Source organism: Balaenoptera borealis (assembly GCF_965194805.1).
Source record: "Balaenoptera borealis genome assembly, chromosome: 5".
In the NCBI taxonomy this organism is placed as follows: domain Eukaryota; kingdom Metazoa; phylum Chordata; class Mammalia; order Artiodactyla; family Balaenopteridae; genus Balaenoptera; species Balaenoptera borealis.
In genome coordinates, this window is record NC_138862.1 from 84,370,368 (window position 1) to 84,391,732 (window position 21,365).

Genomic DNA, 21,365 nt, shown 5'->3' on the forward strand with positions numbered 1-21,365 from the left:
AGCCATTGATTATTATGACTATAATTAGGAGAATGTCATGAGCTTTTATTTCAGACGAATTTGGAGAAATTACCCCCTATACATAGTTTATGATTATTTATTCAGTTTGGCTGTGGGGTTCCTTAAGAATAAAAGATTGGTAAAAAAATAATAATAATAGTTTTGAATCAGACATGTAACAAGCCCCTAAATTATGTGAATGTATTTATATCTAAAGTAGTAGTTCTCAAATTTTTTGGTCTCAAGACCTCTGTACACTCTTAGAAGTTATTGAGACTCCCCTAAGAGCTTTTGTTTGTATTAGTTACATCTATTAATATTTACCATTTAGAAAATTACACTGAGAAAAAAATTATTACTGTTTTAATGTACATTTTAAAAATATACATAATATATAATTTACCATTTTAACTATTTTTAAGTGTACAGTTTAGTGGCATTAAATACATTTACATTGTTGTGCAACCGTCACCACCATCCATCTGCAGAACTTTTCTCCTCTTCCAAAACAGAAACTCTGTACCCATTAAACAGTAAGAGCCCACTCCCACTTCTCCACCCACCCCTCCTCCAGCAATCACCATTCTACTTTCTGTCTCTGTGGATTTAACTACTCTAGGTACCTCATATAAGTGGAATCATTCAGCATTCCTCCTTTTGTAATTGGCTTATTTCACTTAGCATAATGTCTTTGAGGTCCTTCTGTTGTTGTAGCATATGTACAAATTCCCTTCCTTTTTAAGGCTGAATAATATTCCATTGTATGTATATACCACACTTTATTTATCATCTTTCAATGGACACTTGGGTTGCTTCCACCTTTTCCCTATCGTGAATAATGCTGCTATGAACATCAGTATACAAATATCTCTTCGAGACCCTGATTTCAATTCTTTTAGGCATATACCCAAAGAAGTAGAATTGCTGGGTCATATGGTAATTCTCTTTTTAATTTTGGGGGGAACTACCATACTCTTTTCCATAGTGTCTGTACCATTTTACATTCCCACCAGCAGTGCACAAAGGATCCAATTTCTCCATATCCTTCCTTCCAACAATTATATTCTGGTGGGTTTTTTTGTTTTGTTTTGTTGTTGTTATTGTTGTTTTTCTTTTTTTAAATAAACCATCCTCATGTGTGGAAGTAGTATCTGACTGTGGTTTTGATTTGCATTTCCATAATGACTAATGATGTTAAACATCTTTTCGTATGCTGATTGGCTATTTGTTTATCTTCTTTAGAGAAATGACTATTCAAATTATTTGCCTTTTTTTAAAAACCAGGTTGGGTTTTTTGTTGAGTTGCAGGATAAACAGAGAAAAGATTATTACAAGCACACATTCCATTAGCCATCAGAGCAAGAACATTATCACGTGTCCTGCAATCTCTAGAAAATTCCACTGTATACTTGAGAGAATGAGGGTAAAAAAAGACAAATAACATTATATTATTATGAAATTGTTTGACTTTGTGGAACTCCTAAAGGGGTTTTTGGGACCCCAAGGGATCCACAGGTCATACTTTAAGAATCTCTAGTCAAAATTTTTATGATAGACCTCAATTTTTAAAAGTCCATTATATTGGCAAAATGAAATGCTAAAAGCGTTAAAAAACAGTATGAGAACTCAACCAAATTCCTATAGTAAGTATTCAGAGAATAGAATAAATCATTTTTAGTACGAGCTAAGAGATTTCAAATCCTGCAAAATGAACTTATGAATGATGTGCTTTAAATTACCCAACGCTTTGAGACACATTGGTTTTCTTTCTCTGAGATTCAGACAGATGATGGGAAATCTACTTAATTTAGTATGTGAGGGTTGCAATTCATATTGGTACCTCTGGTTTAGGAACCCCTTCTTATCCCTTGGTAAATTAAATTGCAGGTTTGTTCTAATCTGCTCATGGAACTACATTCACGAACTTAGAATGTGCTTCTGTAGATCTTTAAACAAAACTGTTCCCAATCTAACCTTTATGTCCTGAGAATTCCACAAACATTCAAATGGCTGTTTTAGTAGGTTACAAAGCAGAGTAAAATGTCATATTTTTTAACTTAGGATAGATGAGAACCATGTATAAATACTGCAGTGTGACCTATTTCACTTTAGCCTACATAATATATTTGAAAAGAATAGCCACAGGACTCTGACACTAATATGGGAATTGAAATGAAAAATAAAGAAAGAAGATTTAAATGAATTTTCTGTGTGTAAGGGAAATCTGTTTCTTGAGTGTGTATATGAGAAAACGTCCTTTTAAACAGAAAGGTTTCATGTCCTTTCGTCAGCTTCCTTGGAAGATTAAGTGTGAAATCTGTTCTTCGGTACTCTCTCTCTCAGAGTAAGAAAATTGTGGTCAATCTCCAGCTAATTTATCTTCTTAAATCATAACCAAAACCCATGAATTGGATCTATATGTTGGTGAAATCTATCTAATTATGGGGTTCTGGCTTTTTTCGTTACTAACTTTGGCACAGTAAAACTAAATTTGACTTTGGGTACTCAGAAATGAGTACTAACATGTAATATACTCAACTGAATTTTAATAATTTTGCTTACTTTGATCTGTATTTCTATTTCACTTTTTTATTGCTATTCTTAAATGAACCTTTATCTGTAGCAGTATGGTGCTATAGATATGTTCTATAACTTTTTTTTTCCTTTTAATTATCTTACTGCTGTTTCTTTCTAGAGTATTTTGTTTATGAATCTTAGGAGGAAATTTCCTACATGACTTTTAAAAAAAAATTTTACCTATTACCTTTTGAAACTTACTAGTAAAGAATTGATTTTGATTTTAATTCTGTAGAGTTGTTCATTTATTTTATTTTAAGGATCTTATTTTTCTGTTTTTTCAGATTGAAGATAAAACTTTCCATGTCCTTGGTGATCTTTGCAGTGAAGGAGACTGCACTTACCTGAAATCTTCTGTTAATGGAGTTGCTAGTAAAACTAAGCTGATTATCCTGGAAAACACTATTTACCTATTTTCCATGGTAGTGTCTTTTCTTTATAATAACACTGTTGGAGTTTGGGAGAAAATTGCTTGACCAGAGGTATTCCACTGAGATAGTAGAAAGATCCTGCTTCCTTCTCTCACTGCTGTGACCTTTTCTCTGTCTCCCTTTCAGTCTGTTTCTTTGTCACATTTCCACCTTCTCTATTTCTCCATTCATCCCTTTTGTTCTCACAGATTCTCACTGACAGACACATATCCATTTCTTCCTTTAATTCTCAAACACCCTTACCCACTTCTTGTCAGAGCGAATCTCCCTGCTCAGGGGGCAGTGTTCTCTCAGGGATTTGAGGCCCCTGAAAACTTCCCCCAATCACCATCCTCCTGGCACTGGGAATCCTGGGGACTTGGGAGGGTGACCATTGCAGGAGGAGTCTGTGGACCGGATACTCCTTATGGGGGAGGTGGGTGGGGTTAGTGGTGGTCTCGTGGCAGTCAAAGGATCGTTGGGGTAGGCTTGGCATGGATTTGGTTAGGAGCTTGTTAGGAGACCTTGGTGTTCTGCATGGGCGAAGAAAGGGAATGGATTATCAAATATACTGTGGCCTCTTCAGAGTCTTCTCACATTTGGGAACCATCTTCCAGACCACAGTCCTTTGTGATGAGATGCCTTTAGTGTTCCAGTAATTAAACTACATATTTGGAGTCAAGGTTTATCTCATTTTACCCGGCATTTCTTGCCATAGTCAATGTGCTAGAACAATATGACGGCAGAGGCCGTAGAGTGGAGTGGTGAAGAGCATGGGTTCTGGAGTATGAAGCTGCTTGGGTTCAAATCCTGGCCCTGCCAGCATCTGCTTGACCTTGAGCAAGTTAAACTCTCTAGGCTTCAGTTCTCCCATCTATGAACAGAAATAAATAAATAACAGTACCCAACTCATAAGGCTGTTGGGATCATCAATGACATTATATATACATATAGTTGTTAAGAAGAGTTCCTGGCTTAGACTAAGCACCTTATAGTGGGGTTGCTACTAAAAATGGCTTCCAGACAGTGGCTGTCTTTTACCAACAGTTATATACTTTAATTCTTTTAATCCCCTGTGAGGCATGTATGCCATTACTTCTTTACAGTGGGAAACCAAGAGTGAGGGGTTTAGTAATTTGCTCAAGGTACAAAGCTAGATTAGAACCCTGGTATTAAAGACGACTGATATTTAACAAATAGTTTGAAAATAATCATCACCTCAGGTCTATTAGTAAAACTACAGTGATCTTAATTTCATTTCTGATTTATGTTATAAATATATATCCCATAAATATCATTTCTATTTATAGGATGGAAGTATTCAGATTGGCATTCCAGTCCCCAGATACTTGTCTTCAGTGAGCTCAGAAGGAACCCAAGGAGGTGCCGTAGCTCCTATGACTGGAACTGTTGAAAAGGTAATGATGTGAACGTATGTAGAATGATGTACAATAAGTCCTAATAAATGTCTTTGTTGAACTTTGTTGTATATATTCTTTTTCCCCCTCTCTAAATCTTGCTCATAGGAAAGCATCCATTTCAAGAAAACAAGAGGACCTATTATAGATTCAAGTTCTATATTACAGTGAAAATACCATTTACCTAATTTTTTTTTTTTTTTTAAGACTGTGTCGGGTCTTTGTTGCTGCGCGCTGGCTTTCTCTAGTTGCGGCAAGCAGGCGCTACTCTTTGTTGCGGTGCGCGGGCTTCTCATTGCAGTGGCTTCTCTTGTTATGGAGCACGGGCTCTAGGCACGCGGGCTTCAGTAGTTGCAGCACACGGGCTCAGTAGTTGCGGCGTGCAGGCCCTAGAGCACGCGGGCTTCACTGGATGATGCGTGCGGGCTTGGTAGTTGTGGCTCCCGGGCTCTAGAGCACAGGCTCAGTAGTTGTGGCGCACGGGCTTAGTTGCTCCGCGGCATGTGGGACCTTCCCAGACCAGGGATCGAACCCGTGTCCCCTGCATTGGCAGGCAGATTCTTAACCACTGCGCCACCAGGGAAGTTCCCATTTACCTAATTTATGATAAAGACTTCTTTGAAGTGGGAATTTCCATCAAAGTACAAATAATCAAGGTTGTCTTTATATGATTAAAATGGAACATTCACCAAGCATTATCCAAAATTTGAAAGGTATTGGTGAAGAACAATGTGGTTTGGTGTTGAATGCTGCATATATTCAGAGTTGAGATCCATACTGATATAACTTCCAATGGTGGTAGATCAGTAGTCTCCTTTTATATACTTACATATAGTAGAGTCCCCTTAAATGCATTTAAATCATAAAAATTCAACTGTATGTTCTTGGTACCCATAAATAAAAGAAGAAAACAACTATTTAAATAGTGTGAGTGATTTCACCCACCATTCCTGTCTGGAAATGTTTGCCCCAGAAGGGCAACAGACTTGAGGGACGTGGACCTGCCTTTCGCTCATTCAGTCTCAGTTCCCACAGGCCTCTTGTAATATGGGAATTCCCTACTCAGGGTGTACTTTTTTTTTTTTTTTTTTTTAGAAAGTACTTGAACTGCGTTTTTTAATTTTTTTAATTTATTTTTATTTATTTATTTATGGCTGTGTTGGGTCTTCGTTTCTGTGCGAGGGCTTTCTCTAGCTGTGGCAAGTGGGGGCCACTCTTCATTGCGGTGCGCGGGCCTCTCACTATCGCGGCCTCTACTTCTTGCGGAGCACAGGCTCCAGACGCGCAGGCTCAGCAGTTGTGGCTCACGGGCCCAGTCGCTCCGTGGCATGTGGGATCCTCCCAGATCAGGACTCGAACCCGTGTCCCCTGCATTAGCAGGCAGACTCTCAACCACTGCGCCACCAGGGAAGCCCTCAGGGTGTACTTTTAAACATGCACTTTTTTCCCCCATAACTGACCTAAACCCAGATCATTGATTTCATTGCATGCTACTAAAGTTACCACCCAGCGTTGGGTGATTGTGGGGCTCTCAGACATGTTTCTCATTTTTCACAGTTTTGACTGTACACATTGACTTTAGAACCTAACTCTACTGTGTGATGTTTCTGAAAACTACTTGATAACCATGTTAACCAAGAAGACAGTAAAACCATATGGGATATATGAGTTCATTTATACTTGAAAAAAGGAAAATAGAGATATTTTTCTGTATTGCCAGTAAGTTTAATTCTTTCACATGAAGATTGTCTATGCATTTACTACACAAGGCCCTAAAGACCTGAAACACTATCCTAAACAACCTAAACACTAGAAAACCAGGCAAGACCCTCCACCCTGCCTATTGTGAAAACATTTAAGTGTAGTACAGGCATACAGCAGAGATATTGCAGGTTTGTTTCCAGACCACCACAGTACAGCAAGTCACATGAATTTCTTGGTTTCCCAGTGCATATATAGGTTATGTTTAAACTACACTGTAGCCTGTTAAGTGTGCAATAGCAGTATGTCTTTAAAAAAATGTACATACCTTGATTAAAAAATACTTAGATATATGTATAACCGAATCACTTTGCTGTGTGTCTGAAACTAACACAACATTGTAATCAACTATACTCCAATATAAAATAAAAATTACAATAAAAAAACTGTATTGCTAAAAAATGCTAACCATCATCAGAACCCTCAGTGAGTCATAATCTTTTTACTGTAGAGGGTTTGAAATTTTGCAAGAATTACCAAAATGTGACACAGAGGCACAAAGTGAGCAAATGCTGTTGGGAAAATGGCACCCATAGACTTGCTTGATGAAGAGTTGCCACAAATCTTCAATTTCTTAAAAAGAAAAAAAAAGCAATATCTGTGAGGCACAATAAAAGGTGAAGAGCAATAAAACGAGGTGTGCCTGTAGTCAGTCCTTCCCTGTTGGTGATATGTCTTGTCTGTATATTCATGAAAACACAAAAGGATCTTGAAATACATTAAGTGTATTCATCTGATTCAAGGAAAACTCAATGGGTTGGGGGGCAGGGATGGGTAGCTAAGGAGTGCCCCCCACTGACAACAGTGCCCGCAATGCCAGACTGACCTATGGGTCTCTGATTTATGCCAGTATGTTTGTCTTTGGCGGACAAGACAACCACATAGACACATACTTCTGCTGTGTACGTTTATATACCAACTCTGTGGACCACAAAGGACCTCTGTGTTTTTAAATATTAACCTGTCACTCTGACTCTCTAGGTGTTTGTGAAAGCTGGAGACGAAGTAAAAGCTGGAGATTCTTTGATGGTTATGATCGCCATGAAGATGGAGGTAAGTGAAATCACGGGTTCACTTGCCAAATAAACTTTGGAAACTATCAGTCCCAATCATTCTTTTGTCTTATTTTGTAAATTAAGACCATTTTAAATACTAAGAACCATGGATTGATGAAGCATTAACTGCAGGAAACAAAACTAAACCATCCTTCTCTTACATTTTCATTTTAATTTTGTGAGATCGTGCCTGTCATTTGTGATTCTGAAATTATCAGTAGCTTAGATTCAGGCAGTAACCCAACAGAATATTAGCTACTGGTATTTTCTAAGGCCATACCTAGGATGCCAAATATCAGTATCAAAGTGAAAACCTCAGTCAAGTTAAATTAGCTGTTTAGGTTTTTCGATGGTTAGAAATTGTAGGCCATTGGTTCTGAGCCCCGGTCACAAATTGCACCTAGGAAGCTTTTTGCAAAAGTACCTCCCAGACCAGCTGAACTGGGATTTCCTGTAGGGGAGCCCAAGGATCAGTAGTTTTTAAAAGCTTCCCAGGTGAGAGTCTACTGTGAAGCTTGAGCTGAGAATTACTAGCTAATGCAGAGCCTCCCAATTATTGACCAGGTGCATCAAGGTAGTGATTCCTCTCAATCCCCAAGCGCACCATAAAACTGTTATTATTTTCTCTGTGTGCTGTGATATGAGAAGGGTCAGGAAGCACTGACACATGACAAAACATCTAAATAATTGGCTTCATTTTTCACTTTCCGTGTTTCTTGACTTGGTGTGTGCTCAGCCCTCACTAGCATCACAGCCAGTGTTTGTCATGCCTTCTGTCTTTGCAGCATACCATAAAGGCCCCAAAGGATGGCACTATCAAGAAAGTGTTCTACGAAGAAGGTTCTCAGGCCAACAGACACGCTCCTTTAGTCGAGTTTGAGGAGGAAGAATCTGACAAAAGGGAAGCAGAATAAACTCCATTAAATAAGCGACCAATTAAGCAGCCTCCTAAGTGTAGTATCTCTACACCAAAATGGGAAAGTGCCTTCCTGCTTTTCTCGGGGTCTGATGACCAGCACTTTTACTAAATGATTGTATGATTGCGCTTAAAACCGTTTCGTATTTAAGAATCATGTACTTGGGTCACAAATACAATAAATTATGTCAAAATACTTCATACTAATAAAATTAAATTATACTTTTTTATTGGGAGACAATATAGTTTGTTTCTGCCTCAAATTTTATACAATGTAGTGTTTTTTTAGGAAGGTGAGCAGCAACTTGATCAAAGAAGAACAACTGAAAGAGAAAAGGTCATTTAACTAAATGAATTATTTCCTAGTCACAGTCATGACGAAAATGGACAGTAACATATTTCAGAGACAGATGCCATAGCACTAAACCTAAGAGTTTTTTGCCAAAGAGTAACTTCTTAGGTAGTTTAAACACATGGATGCTATTTGTTTCTTGTTTTTGTGATTGGAAAGTTTCTATCTAGACTGCCTCTGCCTTTATTGTACATTCTAAGCTTGTATAAATATATATACACACACTTAATGCTTTTGTGTATATGTATTTTATACACCTACATATTATATATTTAAATTGTATGCTAGAACATATTTTTTCTAGAAACGCACTTTCAGTCCCCTGCATTTTCAGGTATCCACTGAAGTGTTAAATATTTGTTGAACTGAGTTCTTACTGCACACATGAGATTATGTTAAATGTTGTAGAGAATACAAAGAAATTTAAAAATATGGTCTCTGTACTTTTAAGGTACTGATGATTTAATTGGGGAAATAAGACATAATCATGTCGAAAGTTATGTGGGAAAACAATCAGATCCACAATTAAGCAATTCCATTGTCCAGAGAGTGGTGAGAAAAGTACCAAATACTAAATTTGGAAACGCTGAGTTCTCAAGCAAATCTGATCACACAGCTTAGTTAGAATGTCCATTTTTCCAACAAGGCAGCATGAAACCTAGCACACTAAGACGTGGATGGGGGTGAAGGCTGATGGCATATGACTGGGGCAGGACATGTCTTTTAGGAGCTGTGGGGAAGAGAGTCCCGTGGGCAGGTGTGCTCAGGGTAGGTTTCATTAGGAAGGAGAACCCAAGCGCAGTAGCAGGGGCGCAGGGGGGTTGCAGACTAGAAAGGAAGGAGCTTTTGAAAATGAGTAAGTTGTGTTCTATATCTGGGAGCAGATCTGCCCTATTGGAGTGGGAGGTGCTTGGAGGTTAGGCAGGGACAAAAAGAGAAAAGGTATGAAATTTAGGTTGGGACCAGATTTTAACTGGCATGGAATGGCAGGTTTGCATTTTATCTTGCAAGTTGTGGTTACACTGAATTATTTTTCAACAGGGAAAGCAGTGATTTTGAAAAAAATTATCTGGCTGTTAGTGCCCCTTTAAAAACAACTTTGACATTATTTCACAAGGTTGAACATTTGTATACCCTATGACCTAACATCCCAGTTCAGAAATGCACAAATGCACTTGTGCACCAAGAATGTTGATAGCCACATTACCCATAATAGCAAAGCACTGGAAACAATCCGAGTTGGTTGGCAGGAGAAGGAGTAAATAACTGTGGTATGGCACACAGTGGAATACTATGTAACAGCAAACTAAACAAGTTAAGAGCATCAACATGGGTGAATCTTGGATTCATAATAGTGAAATAGCATGTACCAGGAGATATACACAGTATGGTACTTTCTTTACCGTCTTCCAAAATCAGCAAAATCAACTATATTCATATATGTAAAATAAAGCTATATTCTTTTTTTTTTTTAATTGAGGTATGGTTGATTTACGATATGGTGTCAGTTTCAGGTGTACAGCAAAGTGATTCACTTATATATCCTTTTTCAGATTCTTTTCCATTATAGGTTATTACAAGATATTGAATATAGTTCCCTATGCTATACAGTAATTCCTTGTTGCTATTTTATGCATAGTAGTTTGTATCTGTTAATCCCATACTCCTAATTTACCCCTACCCCCTCCCTGTCCCCTTTAATAAAACTACATTCTTTAAAAAGTAGAATAAAAAATTTAAAGACAGTGATTAGCTCCAGGTATTAAGCAAGGGGTTGACATGTGTGAAGTATGTACAGGTAGATGCAAGTTACTGTTAATGTTCTAGTTGTGGGGCTGAGTGGTTGGTTATATTTATTATACAATTATATTACAAAACTAACATGTTACATATGATTCAAATAATGTTTTAGAAAATTTCATCTGGCAGTAACTTGCAAGTTGGATGGAGGAGGAGAAGACTAGAGGCTTGAAAACCAGTTAGGAAGAGGTGCTTACAGATAGATATTTAGGCATGAGGTAGTAAAGGAAGAGGCCATCTAAACCAGTGCTTTTTTTTTTCTTTTTGACCATGCCACGAGGCCCTCGGCAATGAAAGCACGGAGTCCTAACCACTGGACCGCCAGGGAATTCCCTAAACCAGTGCTTTTAATTATAGTTTTAGCAGCACAGTGTTCTGCCCTGCCCAAACAAAGCTTCCTCTGTTGACAAGAGGAAAAAGCAAAGGTGCTGTGGTGGAAATTTGGGGTTGCTGTATGCCCCCTTTCATATCCTTCAGGGGAACAAGGTAGTTATTCTCTATTTCATTGTTAAGGGGCTATGTAGATCACAGGTAATAATGTGTAGAGAAGGAATTTGAAGCCAGCCATCCCAATTACCCACATATTGGCGAAATTCTTTGAGATCATCGCTGTGGTACTGTGTGAGCAGAGTTCCTTTGCACATGACTGCATCTGTTTCTTTTAAAACATTCAGGGCATTTGCTGTATACCAGGGCCTCTGGAAACAAAGACGGTAAGAAATGGTTTTTGCCCTTGCCTCAATTAAAGGGAAAGAGGACCCAGCTGTATAGAATAAAGTACTGTAATTGATGGTAAGTAGTATAATATGCTTGGGCACCAGGTGCCACGGAGGGGCTCAAATGAGTGGAGTAATAAATTCTACTTTGGGTCAGGAAGCTGAGGGAGTGCAGTGATATTTGAACTGGGCTTTGGAGGAGAGCCATTTGCCAGAGGGAGAAAGAAGGTAAGACCAGGCCATTGCAGGGAGAGGGACTAGCAGGGCTAATAATAACAGTGAGGTGTGAAAATACACACTGTTCGGGGCACAGAGGGATCCAGCAGAGGCTGGACCACGGGGCGTGGCCGAGCAGGGCTGGGACGTGGCAGCCTAGCCGGGGAAGGACTTTATTCTGGGGGCAGTTGGGAGCCCTGCAGATTTTCAAACAGGTTTTCCAAAGTTATTTCTGTCCACAGTCTGGAATACAGATTGGAAAGTAGAGGGAGACTGGAGACAGTGTGTCCAAAAGAGGCACCAAATATGGAAGCCTGGCCTGGGTGGTCCAGGTCCAGAAGACAGACCTCGGTATACATCTCCTTGACTTAAAAGTAGCTCTTCTTTTGGATAAGATCCATTTATAGGGATGGATCAAAACCTGAGCCATACTGTTGGAAGAAAGTCGTCTGTTACCTTATCTTTGGCAATAGCATTTTGGATACAGTGTGTTTAGGTCTGTAATAACCAAGAAAACAAAACCTAAGAGCCCTGATGATTGCTTTTTAGTCACTGAGGAAGCCACATAGCATTGTAGACAAAACAGCTTTGGAATTGCAATTCTTGCATGCAGATCTGAGCCTTGCCACTTACTGTAGTGTCTTGGGCACGTCCTTTACTTCCTCTGAGCTCTATCTGTGAATGAGGGTAGTAGCACTACCTCACAGAGTTGTTGTGAAGATTAAATGAGAAAATACAGAGGCTGACTTTAGCACTGTGCTTGAAACATCATTTACACTCACCTGGTAGTTATTAATTTCTTAACTTCAGTTATTGCTTGAGAGCAATTGAGAAACTGCTCTAAATTAAGCCCAGCTGATCATCCTTGCCAGCCAAATTCCCAGGTCCCATGTGGTGAAAAATCCTGCCTGGTCATGCATCACCCTATCCCCTCTCTTCACTCCCTCCCTCAGCTCTAGCCTGCTCCAGGGCCAGCCAGGCACCTGTCGACCACAGGCAGACTGTGGTGCTGCCAGGGGAAGCCTCCATCAGCCACCACCCCCCCCCCGCCCGCAACCGTCAGCCACAGTCGGCTGCCAGGCTGGCATGTTCCAGAGCCTGCCTGCTAATGGGACAGAAGCACTCCCAGCAGCAGCTCGCCTCTTGAGCAAAGGCTGGGCCTGGGCTTGCTCCATCTTCCGCATCAGTCGTCACGCACGTGTGTAGCTGGTACTTGGAGGGGAGACCTTGGTATCTGGCTGAAGCCTGTTTGAGTGGGCATTACCGTTCCGCTGGGCAGCATTGTAGGGAAGTCTCTTACTTAGCTCAACTATCTCTTTTTTTCTTCTGTGACTGGCTTCTCTTGCACATGTACCATTCTTAACTCTCCAGTAGTTCTCTTAGGAATATTGGACGTTGGAATGTGCGTCTGTGTTCTGCCTGCACATGGCACTTCTGCTGTTGTCGTTAAAATATTTACAGTGTTGAGAGTAATACTTTGCACTTCTGTTGCACCTTTCATCAGAGGATCTCAGAAAGCACTCCTAGATATTCACACTAAGCTTCAAAATAACCAGGAAGAGGAAAATGTGATTTTAAACCGTGTGGTGAGAGGGGAGGAGATGGGTGTCCCCAAATGCTTTGCTCCGAGCCCAGAGCACGGAGTCTTGGGTCGTAAGTCCCTTCCTGCTAATGACACACTGCTCCCTGAGGGCTGGCCCCAGGGAGCTGCAGCCGTGGGGTTAGGGGTTCTTCTCTACCAGACTCTGACTATAGGGCGTCCAAGGAAGCCCTGCCCGCGGCTCTCTCGAAGTCTCCAGCTGGGTAGGAGCATTCTTGCCTACCCACCCCCACTCCCTGTGAGTAACCCTGGGGACACCATTTCTTCTGGACCAGGGGGTGCCTGGGCCGCTAGCAGATCATAGCCCTGATACCAGTGATTACCCTGTCACCCTGACGTTTGTCTCCCATCTGCTGGATCCTAGGAATCAATGTCTTTGGGCCTCTAACTGGCTCAGTCTCCCGCAGTGAGTTGCCCTCCCCTTAAACCTCCAAGCACAGCCTAGATGTAACTCCCTCCCTCCTAAGATGGCTAACATTCTCTGTTCGTACCACCTCTGGTTAGTATTTTGCTAAACGCTTTGATGAGATGTGAAATAACTCTCATTCCAAATACACCACTCCCACCCCAGAAAAAATTTTTTAAAAACGCTAACAACAACAACAAAGAAAGGTAACTTGGGACTTCTCTGTGTTCCCAATTATTCTTACTCCTTTCTCATGACCACCTATATCATAAAAGCACATGGTTTTCTCCATTCCTGAAAGCAGGCTTCATGTTAATTATAATGCAGACCGGCACCCGCCTAAGTTTGTTCCCCGGTTACCCATCTGGCCCCACGCGGAGCTTCGCTTTTTGCTGAAGCTAAACAGACTTCTCATTCTCAGTTGCCCTCGACCTTCCCTGCTCCTCCCCCAGGCCTGACCCGTCACACACCTTAACGCTGGAGTCATCCCACCCTAATACAACACATCTAATCATTACTGAAGAGCTCTTACACGCAAGATAAGCCATAGATCTTTAGTTCCTTAGCCATGAAAATATTGTTAGTCTCTTCTCAAATAAGTATTAATTTTGGAATAGGTAATATATTCCCATGGTTCAAAATCCAAAAATGTATATTAAAAGATACACAGTGAAAGTCTCCCTCCCACCCACACAGTCCCCTCACCTCTGCCAGTAGTTAACCACTATTTTTTTTTTTTTGGCCGCACTGCACGGCTTGCGGGACCTTACCCGCGCCCTCGGCAGTGAAAGCGTGGAGTTCTAACCATTGGACCACCAGGGAATTCCCTATTTGACCACTATTGTTTGTTGTGTATCTTTCTGTTACCCGAAAACTGAGTTCACCTCGGTGGGCCAAAAGACACAACCAAGCCAAAGATTGGGAGAAGGAAGTGTTTATTACTTGCAGCAGGTAAGGAGAACACTGGGATCTTTCCCAAAGCAGTGTCTCCCCAAACAGCAAAACTGGGGACCTTTTAAGCTAAGGGTACGTGTATATTCATAAAGGGGCTTGGGTGGTGAATGCATATTCATGAAGGGGCTGGAGCAGAGGAGAAGTCAGTGTAGAACTGGAGCCAAGCTTGGCAGAGTCCAAGCTTTAGTTGATTGAAGTCACGAGGGTCAGAAAAGGTCAACATCATCATTCCCCAAATTCTGACCAGTCTGGGATCTTAGCTTGTAGTTACCACCTGTGTGGGGATCTGAGTTCCTGCAAACAACTCAAAGAGATGTATCAGATTGTCAGGTATATCCCTTGAAGAGCACTCTGCTGACTATCGTTTCTTGACGGCTTTTCCTTTGTTTCTCCCTTCTACACTAGAAGTCAAATTCCGCACTTTGCTTTTTTATTTAATAATGTGTGTTAGAGATCCTTCCATAACAATATATAGGGAGTTTCCTTATTCTGTTTCACAGCTGCATGGTATTCCATTTGTTCCACCAAATGGATATAATTTATTCAATCAGACCCTTATTGGTAGATATCTAGACTGTTTTTAACATTTTGGTATTATAAAAAAATGCTGCAGTGAATAACTTGACAATACCTTATTTTGCACATACTCAGTTATATGTGTTAGGATAAATTCATAGAAGTGAATTGCTGGGTCAAAGACCAATTATAAAGTATTGAAAAATTAAGCTAAGCCGCTGACCGAGCCTGCTGCTTTCTCGCTACTGCTTTGGCTTCCCGGCTCCCCCCCCCCCGGATGGAGAGGGCGGCCCGGCCGTGGATGGTCAGATAGCTTCTACCTCTCGCCGCCCATCCCTGGCCCCAACCAGCACAGAGCAGATGGCAGCAGCAGGTGAAGAGGAAGATGGCGGGACGGCTGCCGGCCTGTGTGGGGGACTGTGGCACAGGGTATGCAAAACTAGGATATGCTGGAAATACGGAACCACAGTTTATCATCCCTTCCTGTATTGTTATTAAGGAGTCAGCAAAAGTGGGTAATCAAGCTCAAAGGAGGGTGACGAAAGGTGTTGATGACCTAGACTTCTTCACTGGTGATGAAGCAATAGAAAAATCTACATATGCAACAAAGTGGCCAATCCGCCATGATATAGTTGAAGACCGGGACTTGATGGAAAGGTTTATGGAGCAAGTGATCTTTAAATATTTAAGGACAGAACCTGAAGACCATTATTTTCTTTTGACTGAACCTCCACTGAATACTCCAGAAAACAGGGAATATACTGCTGAAATAATGTTTGAGTCCTTCAATGTTCCAGGCTTGTACATTGCTGTACAGGCTGTTCTTGCCTTAGCTGCATCCTGGACCGCCAGACAAGTAGGAGAACGGACGTTGACCGGTACAGTAATAGACAGTGGAGATGGTGTCACTCGTGTCATCCCTGTGGCTGAAGGGTATGTGCTTGGCAGCTGTATTAAGTACATTCCAATCGCAGGACGAGATATAACATATTTTATTCAGCAATTGCTGAGAGACCGAGAAGTAGGAATTCCTCCAGAGCGATCCTTGGAAACTGCTAAGGCAGTAAAGGAGCGCTATAGTTATGTCTGCCCAGATTTAGTAAAAGAATAACAAGTATGATACAGATGGATCAAAGTGAATTAAACAGTATTCTGGAATCAATGCTATCTCAAAGAAAGAATTTTCCATTGATGTTGGATATGAGAGATTCTTGGGACCTGAAATTTTTTTTCATCCAGAGTTTGCTAATGCAGACTTTACTCAGACTATCTCAGAAGTTGTAGATGAAGTAATTCAGAATTGTCCTATTGATGTCAGACGTCCTCTCTACAAGACTATTGTCCTCTCTGGAGGTTCAACCATGTTCAGGGACTTCAGATGTCGCTTGCAAAGAGATTTGAAAAGAACTGTAGATGCCAGGCTGAAATTAAGTGGCAATTGAGTGGTGGTAGATTGAAGCCAAAACCTACTGATGTACAAGTCATTACATACCACATGCAGTGATATGCAGTTTGGTTTGGAGGATCCATGCTGGCTTCCACGCCTGAGTTCTACCAAGCATGCCACACCAAAAAGGATGATGAAGAAATTGGACCTAGCATTTGTTGTCACAATCCAGTGTTTGGAGTCATGTCATAAAATTGGCTTCATAGTTATTGGGGTTAGGGAGGTGGGGAAGAAATAATCTTTCTGATTACCTGTTTTGTCTGGATGGCTGGTTTTGAGGTTGTAAACCTGACTTGAAATAATAAGACTAAACATAATTATATAGAATATTTTAATAAGTATATCAACGTGCGAATGTAGAGGAGAGCCAAAATGATTAAGTGATTTTCTTTAGATTGAATATTTGAATCTTATGTGTAACAAAAAGAAGTGTGTTTTAGTTCTTTCTGTGCCCTGGTATTTTGTATATTATTGAATTATCCAGGATTTGATGGGATTTATCGGTATATAGATAGCTCTATAATGCTTGAATTGTACACTCTGAAGTGTGTAATGCAAGAGCTTGTTTATATTTCATACTTTTTATACTTTGAGGAAAAAAAGTCAAAGAAAAACTAGTATTTGAGGGGAAAAAAGTGACCAAGTAAAGGATAAATACAAAAAATAGCCTATGAGACTTGGCTTACACACACACTCATGGGATTCCAGTTATTATGAAGTGCTTCCATACCCTGTGCCCCCCAATGGTTTTCTTTGCAAGTGCTTTTGGAACTAAGAAGCTAGTATCTTGGATAAACTGATGCCTGCTAGTGCTTTCTGATTCCTCGCATTCTGTTTCTCGCTTTAAAGGAACAGTAAAGACAAGACTGTTGGACCAGTATTGCAGTTCTGCAGTGTCATTTCTTATTAAAAAATGAATAATTTGATTACCCAAATTGATATATTTAAAGCTTAACACCATTCTAATAAAGGCACAAATTTCTTTTTTTATTAATTAATTAATTAATTTATTTATTTATTTTTGGCTGAGTCAGGTCTTCGTTGCTGCGCACGGGCTCTCTCTAGTTGCGGCGAGCGGGGGCTACTCTTCGTTGCGGTGCGCGGGCTTCTCATTGCGGCGGCTTCTCTTGTTGCAGAGCACGAGCTCTAGGCATGCGGGCTTCAGTAGTTGTGGCACGTGGGCTTCAGTAGTTGTGGTTTGCGGGCTCTAGAGCGCAGGCTCAGTAGTTGTGGCTCACGGGCTTAGTTGCTCTGCAGCATGTGGGATCTTCCCAGACCAGGGCTCGAACCCGTGTCCCCTGCATTGGCAGGCGGATTCTCAACCACTGCGCCACCAGGGAAGCCCACAGGTTTCTTTTCAATACTTGTTTCAAGCTCTTTAATCTTTTTATAAGTTAACTAATAAATCTATTTTCTTCAAACCTCTGCAGTAGTTCTCTAAAAATCACGACAGTTGGTTAGCAAGCTGACTTTTTTATGTGCTCTAAACAAATAATTGTGAACTTTTAATATGTTGAGTGCTTTCATTTTGATAACTGGATCTCCATTTGATATTTTCATTTGTATAACTCATTTGCAGTCTGAAAATTTTTTTACTGCCAGTCCCTGACATATCATGGAAAGTTAATTTTCATTGCATTTTAAAATATCTGGATCATAAAGAACAGGTGATGAAAATAAGTTAAAACTGAAAAAAAAATTAAGCTAAAACCACCAGTATTTGAAGGTATTATTACTGTGCCCACAGTAACAACGCACCTTTATAAAGCATTTTATGATGTACTGACATTTTATCACCAAGAGAGGTATCAACACTGCTATCCTCATAGAAATTTGAAGGAACTGAAATTATGAGAAACTTCAAAACGATCATACTTTGCATAGTTACTGGGACCAAAACTGAAACCAAGACTTTTCATTCCAAAATTCTCTGCTTTCTAACTATGTAATGCTGTCTCCTGAAGTAGCCAGGCCGGGGCAGGGGTCGGGGGATGGGGGGGGTGGGTGAAGGAGGCAATTTTATTCATCCACAACTTATGTTCCACTCTTGTTACCGCACCAAACTGGGGTCTGCTTGCCCATTTGCAGTAAAGCCAATCTATTGATACCAGGTGGTGGTGAAAGAAAGCGCAGTATTTATTGTAAAGTTGCCAATATAAGGAGAATGGGTGGCTCGTGCTCTAAGGCCCCAAACTCCCTGAAAGTTTTCAGCAAAGCGTTTTTAAAGGGGGGGTGGGGTGGGGTGTGTCTCAAGACAAGTGATCAGCTGGTGCACAGTTCTCTGATTGGCTGATGGTGAGGCAACAGGGTGGTGTCACAGGGGTTAACATTATCAATCCTCAGGCTCCAGTAGGCCTGGGGGCCATGTGCTCATGATCATCAAGTACTTAACATGTTCCATTTGGTGGGGACTTTCACATCTGTAAAATAACTCGGGAAATGTGCATCAGATACAATTATCTACTTACTCGAGAGAGGAGCTAAAGCAGAGAATATGGGGGAGGGGTCTGTCCCGGGAAGGCCCCATAGGGTCCTGCTCGGCTACACTCTTACCCATTTTCTGAAAGCCTTCCCTCCTTGGCTGAGTATCTTCTCACTGTTTCAGATCTTCACCCAGAGAACTTAATGGTACCAGGGCCCCAACACTGGCTTGACCAGAGGATCACAATCATGCTACTGGCCAGATCAGTCGCCTTTAAAAACTCAGCGCAACTTAAGGTGTAATTGGAACCTTGGAAATAAAAACTGTTCTATTCAGAATGGGGGTTAACATTAAACTATCCTCCAAACAAACCAATCCTCTGATGGCCTCATTTCTAGAATAAGATTATCCACTGAAACCTCAATAGAAATACCGTGTTTCAACATCAACAAGGAATTTGTTAATTTCCCAGATGAAAATCCCTGGGAATGTGTTAACTTCCCAGCGATTGGATGATAGATGGAGGTGATGAGGTCCACAATTCTGAGAGATTTATATTCCTTGAAAGGACTTTGGAAACATCTGATATTTGGGAAAATGTACTTCGTAGGTAGATTCAGTGACAGTTTAGTTCTTCTAAGCAGAAGGGTAAAATTTTACCCTCCTCCTGGAGAATTGTGAAGACAGATTAAGGGAAAAGATAGGACTCACCAAGGCCAGTATTTCATTTATAAACGCTGAAAGAGTTAAAAAGACAATTTCCTTATCAACTCTTTGCTTTTTTAGATGTTTATTCTTGGATATTTTGCACACTTATTATTTGCTAATGTAATTCTCCTTTCAACAAAAAATCTGACCTGCTTAAAGAGATGTATGAAAAACATTAAAACTACACAGTGGGATCCACATGTAAGAAAACTTTATGGGCAAAAGTATTTGCTCCTTCCTCCAACAGAACACCATATACATGTGCACAGAAATTTGATTTTGTTATTAAAACAAAAGTGGTTTGATCTCTTAGAGACACTAATAGAACCCACAGAAAAATATATCAATACCTTAATGATGATTTCTTGATTCACAGTGAGAAATGTATCTGTCACAAATGAGAATACTTATATTGATTTGACTGGCGTGTTTCTCCTGGTGTGAAAAACACTTGGAGGACTTCCCTGGTGGTGCAGTGGTTAAGAATCCACCTGCCAATGCAGGGGACACGGGTTTGAGCCCTGATCCAAGAAGATCCCACATGCTGCGGGCCAACTAAGCCCGTGTGTCACAACTACTGAGCCTGTGCTCTAGAGCCCATGAGCCACAACTACTGAGCCCACATGCCACAACTACTGAAGCCCACGTGCCTAGAGCCCATGCTCCGCAAAAAGAGAAGCCAGCAATGAGAAGCCCGTGCACCGCAACGAAGAGTAGCCCCCCCGCTCACCGCAACTAGAGAAAGCCTGCACACAGCAACGAAGACCCAATGCAGTCAAAAATTAATTAATTAATTAATTAATTAATTAATTTTAGGAAAAAGGAAGTAGAGCATTTCCACAGTAATGGAAAGTTCTGTTGGGCGACACTCATATAGACCATGTGAGTCACAACAACTTCTGTCCCTTGTGATTTAAAAAAAAAAAACACTTGGAAGCCAAATTATAATAATGAGACTTCTTGATGAGCAGGGACCCAGATAAAAGCAGTTTGGTGCATGGTAAAAGATCTGACAATTTGATTCATCTCTCTCCACAAAAAGAACGCATACCGTTTGGGGTTACAGAGCCCCAAATGGTTGAAGACAAGCTACCAATTTTCTCCCCTGGAATTTCTATTTTTAAAATTTTCATTTGCTGATCCTTGTTTTTAAAAATATATTCTTTCTTTAGTTTTATTAATACCACCATTAGCCTATTCTCCCTAAGCCTTCCTGATGTTAAGAATCACTTGGAGCGCTTGACAAAAATAGGTTTCTGAGGGACTTCCCCGGAGGTCCAACAGTTAAGACTCTGCGCTTCCAATGCAGGGGGCATAGGTTCGACCCCTGGTCAGGGAACTAAGTTCCCAGATGCTGCTGTGAAGCCAAAAGAAAAAAAAAAAAACGATTTCTAAATAAATTTCTAAGGAAAAGGCCTGGCATTCTGCATAGTTAACAAAGGCCCCAGGAAGGTTTGGAAATGACAAGTTAGTTCACTGCATCTCAAAATGTAATGTTCCTACAAGCCACCTGCCTATCCTGATTCCACTGGTCAAGAGAGGGCCCGAGATTCTCCTTCCTAACAAGCTCCCAGGCGTCTAGGCTGGGGACCACACTGAGTAGCATGCCTCAGTGGTTCTCAGAAAGTGCTCCAGGGCCAGCAGGATGGGCAATAGCTGAGAACCTCTTAGAAATGCGAAGTCTCAGTCCCACCCTACACCTACTGAATCAGAAACTCTGGAGATGGGACCCAGCAATCTGTTTTAACAAGATCTCCAGGTAAGATTTTGATACATCCTAAAATTAAACAACTACAGATCTAAAGTTATGCTTAGCTGCTTCTTACTGCTTCTGATGAGGAAATTATTTCATTTGAGATGAACCTTTGCATGTTTCTAATTTTATTCATCTTGTGTACATTTAGACAGTTTAACTCCATTTGGGGTAGTATCTTGCTAGCACCATTGTAAAGGGTTCAGGAAACATTAGCAAGAAAGTCATCATGGAGTATTTTGGGGGAATTTGTTCCTTTTTATCCTTTCTTTTTTTTTTTTGTCTGCACCGTGCATCATGTGGGATCTTAGTTCCCCGACCAGGGATCGAATCCGCAC

The 21,365-nt window shown here is 40.7% G+C and overlaps 1 protein-coding gene and 1 pseudogene across 2 annotated transcripts in view; both read left to right on the forward strand.

Annotated features, from left to right (window-relative positions):
- LOC309629788 (methylcrotonoyl-CoA carboxylase subunit alpha, mitochondrial) overlaps window positions 1–8,380 on the forward strand; it is a 76,308-nt gene extending 67,928 nt beyond the window's left edge. Inside the window, exons 16-19 of the mRNA XM_082394295.1 lie at window positions 2,862–2,999; window positions 4,298–4,405; window positions 7,148–7,219; window positions 8,007–8,380. Coding sequence (XP_082250421.1) covers window positions 2,862–2,999; window positions 4,298–4,405; window positions 7,148–7,219; window positions 8,007–8,135 — 447 coding nt within the window. The 3' untranslated portion in view covers window positions 8,136–8,380. The remainder of the gene's footprint in view (window positions 1–2,861; window positions 3,000–4,297; window positions 4,406–7,147; window positions 7,220–8,006) is intronic.
- Window positions 8,381–12,284: 3,904 nt separating this feature from the next.
- On the forward strand, window positions 12,285–18,349 carry LOC309629707 (actin-related protein 3 pseudogene; annotated as a pseudogene). The gene has a single exon. The product of its transcript is annotated as an actin-related protein 3 pseudogene (transcript).
- The last annotated feature ends 3,016 nt before the right edge of the window (window positions 18,350–21,365 follow it).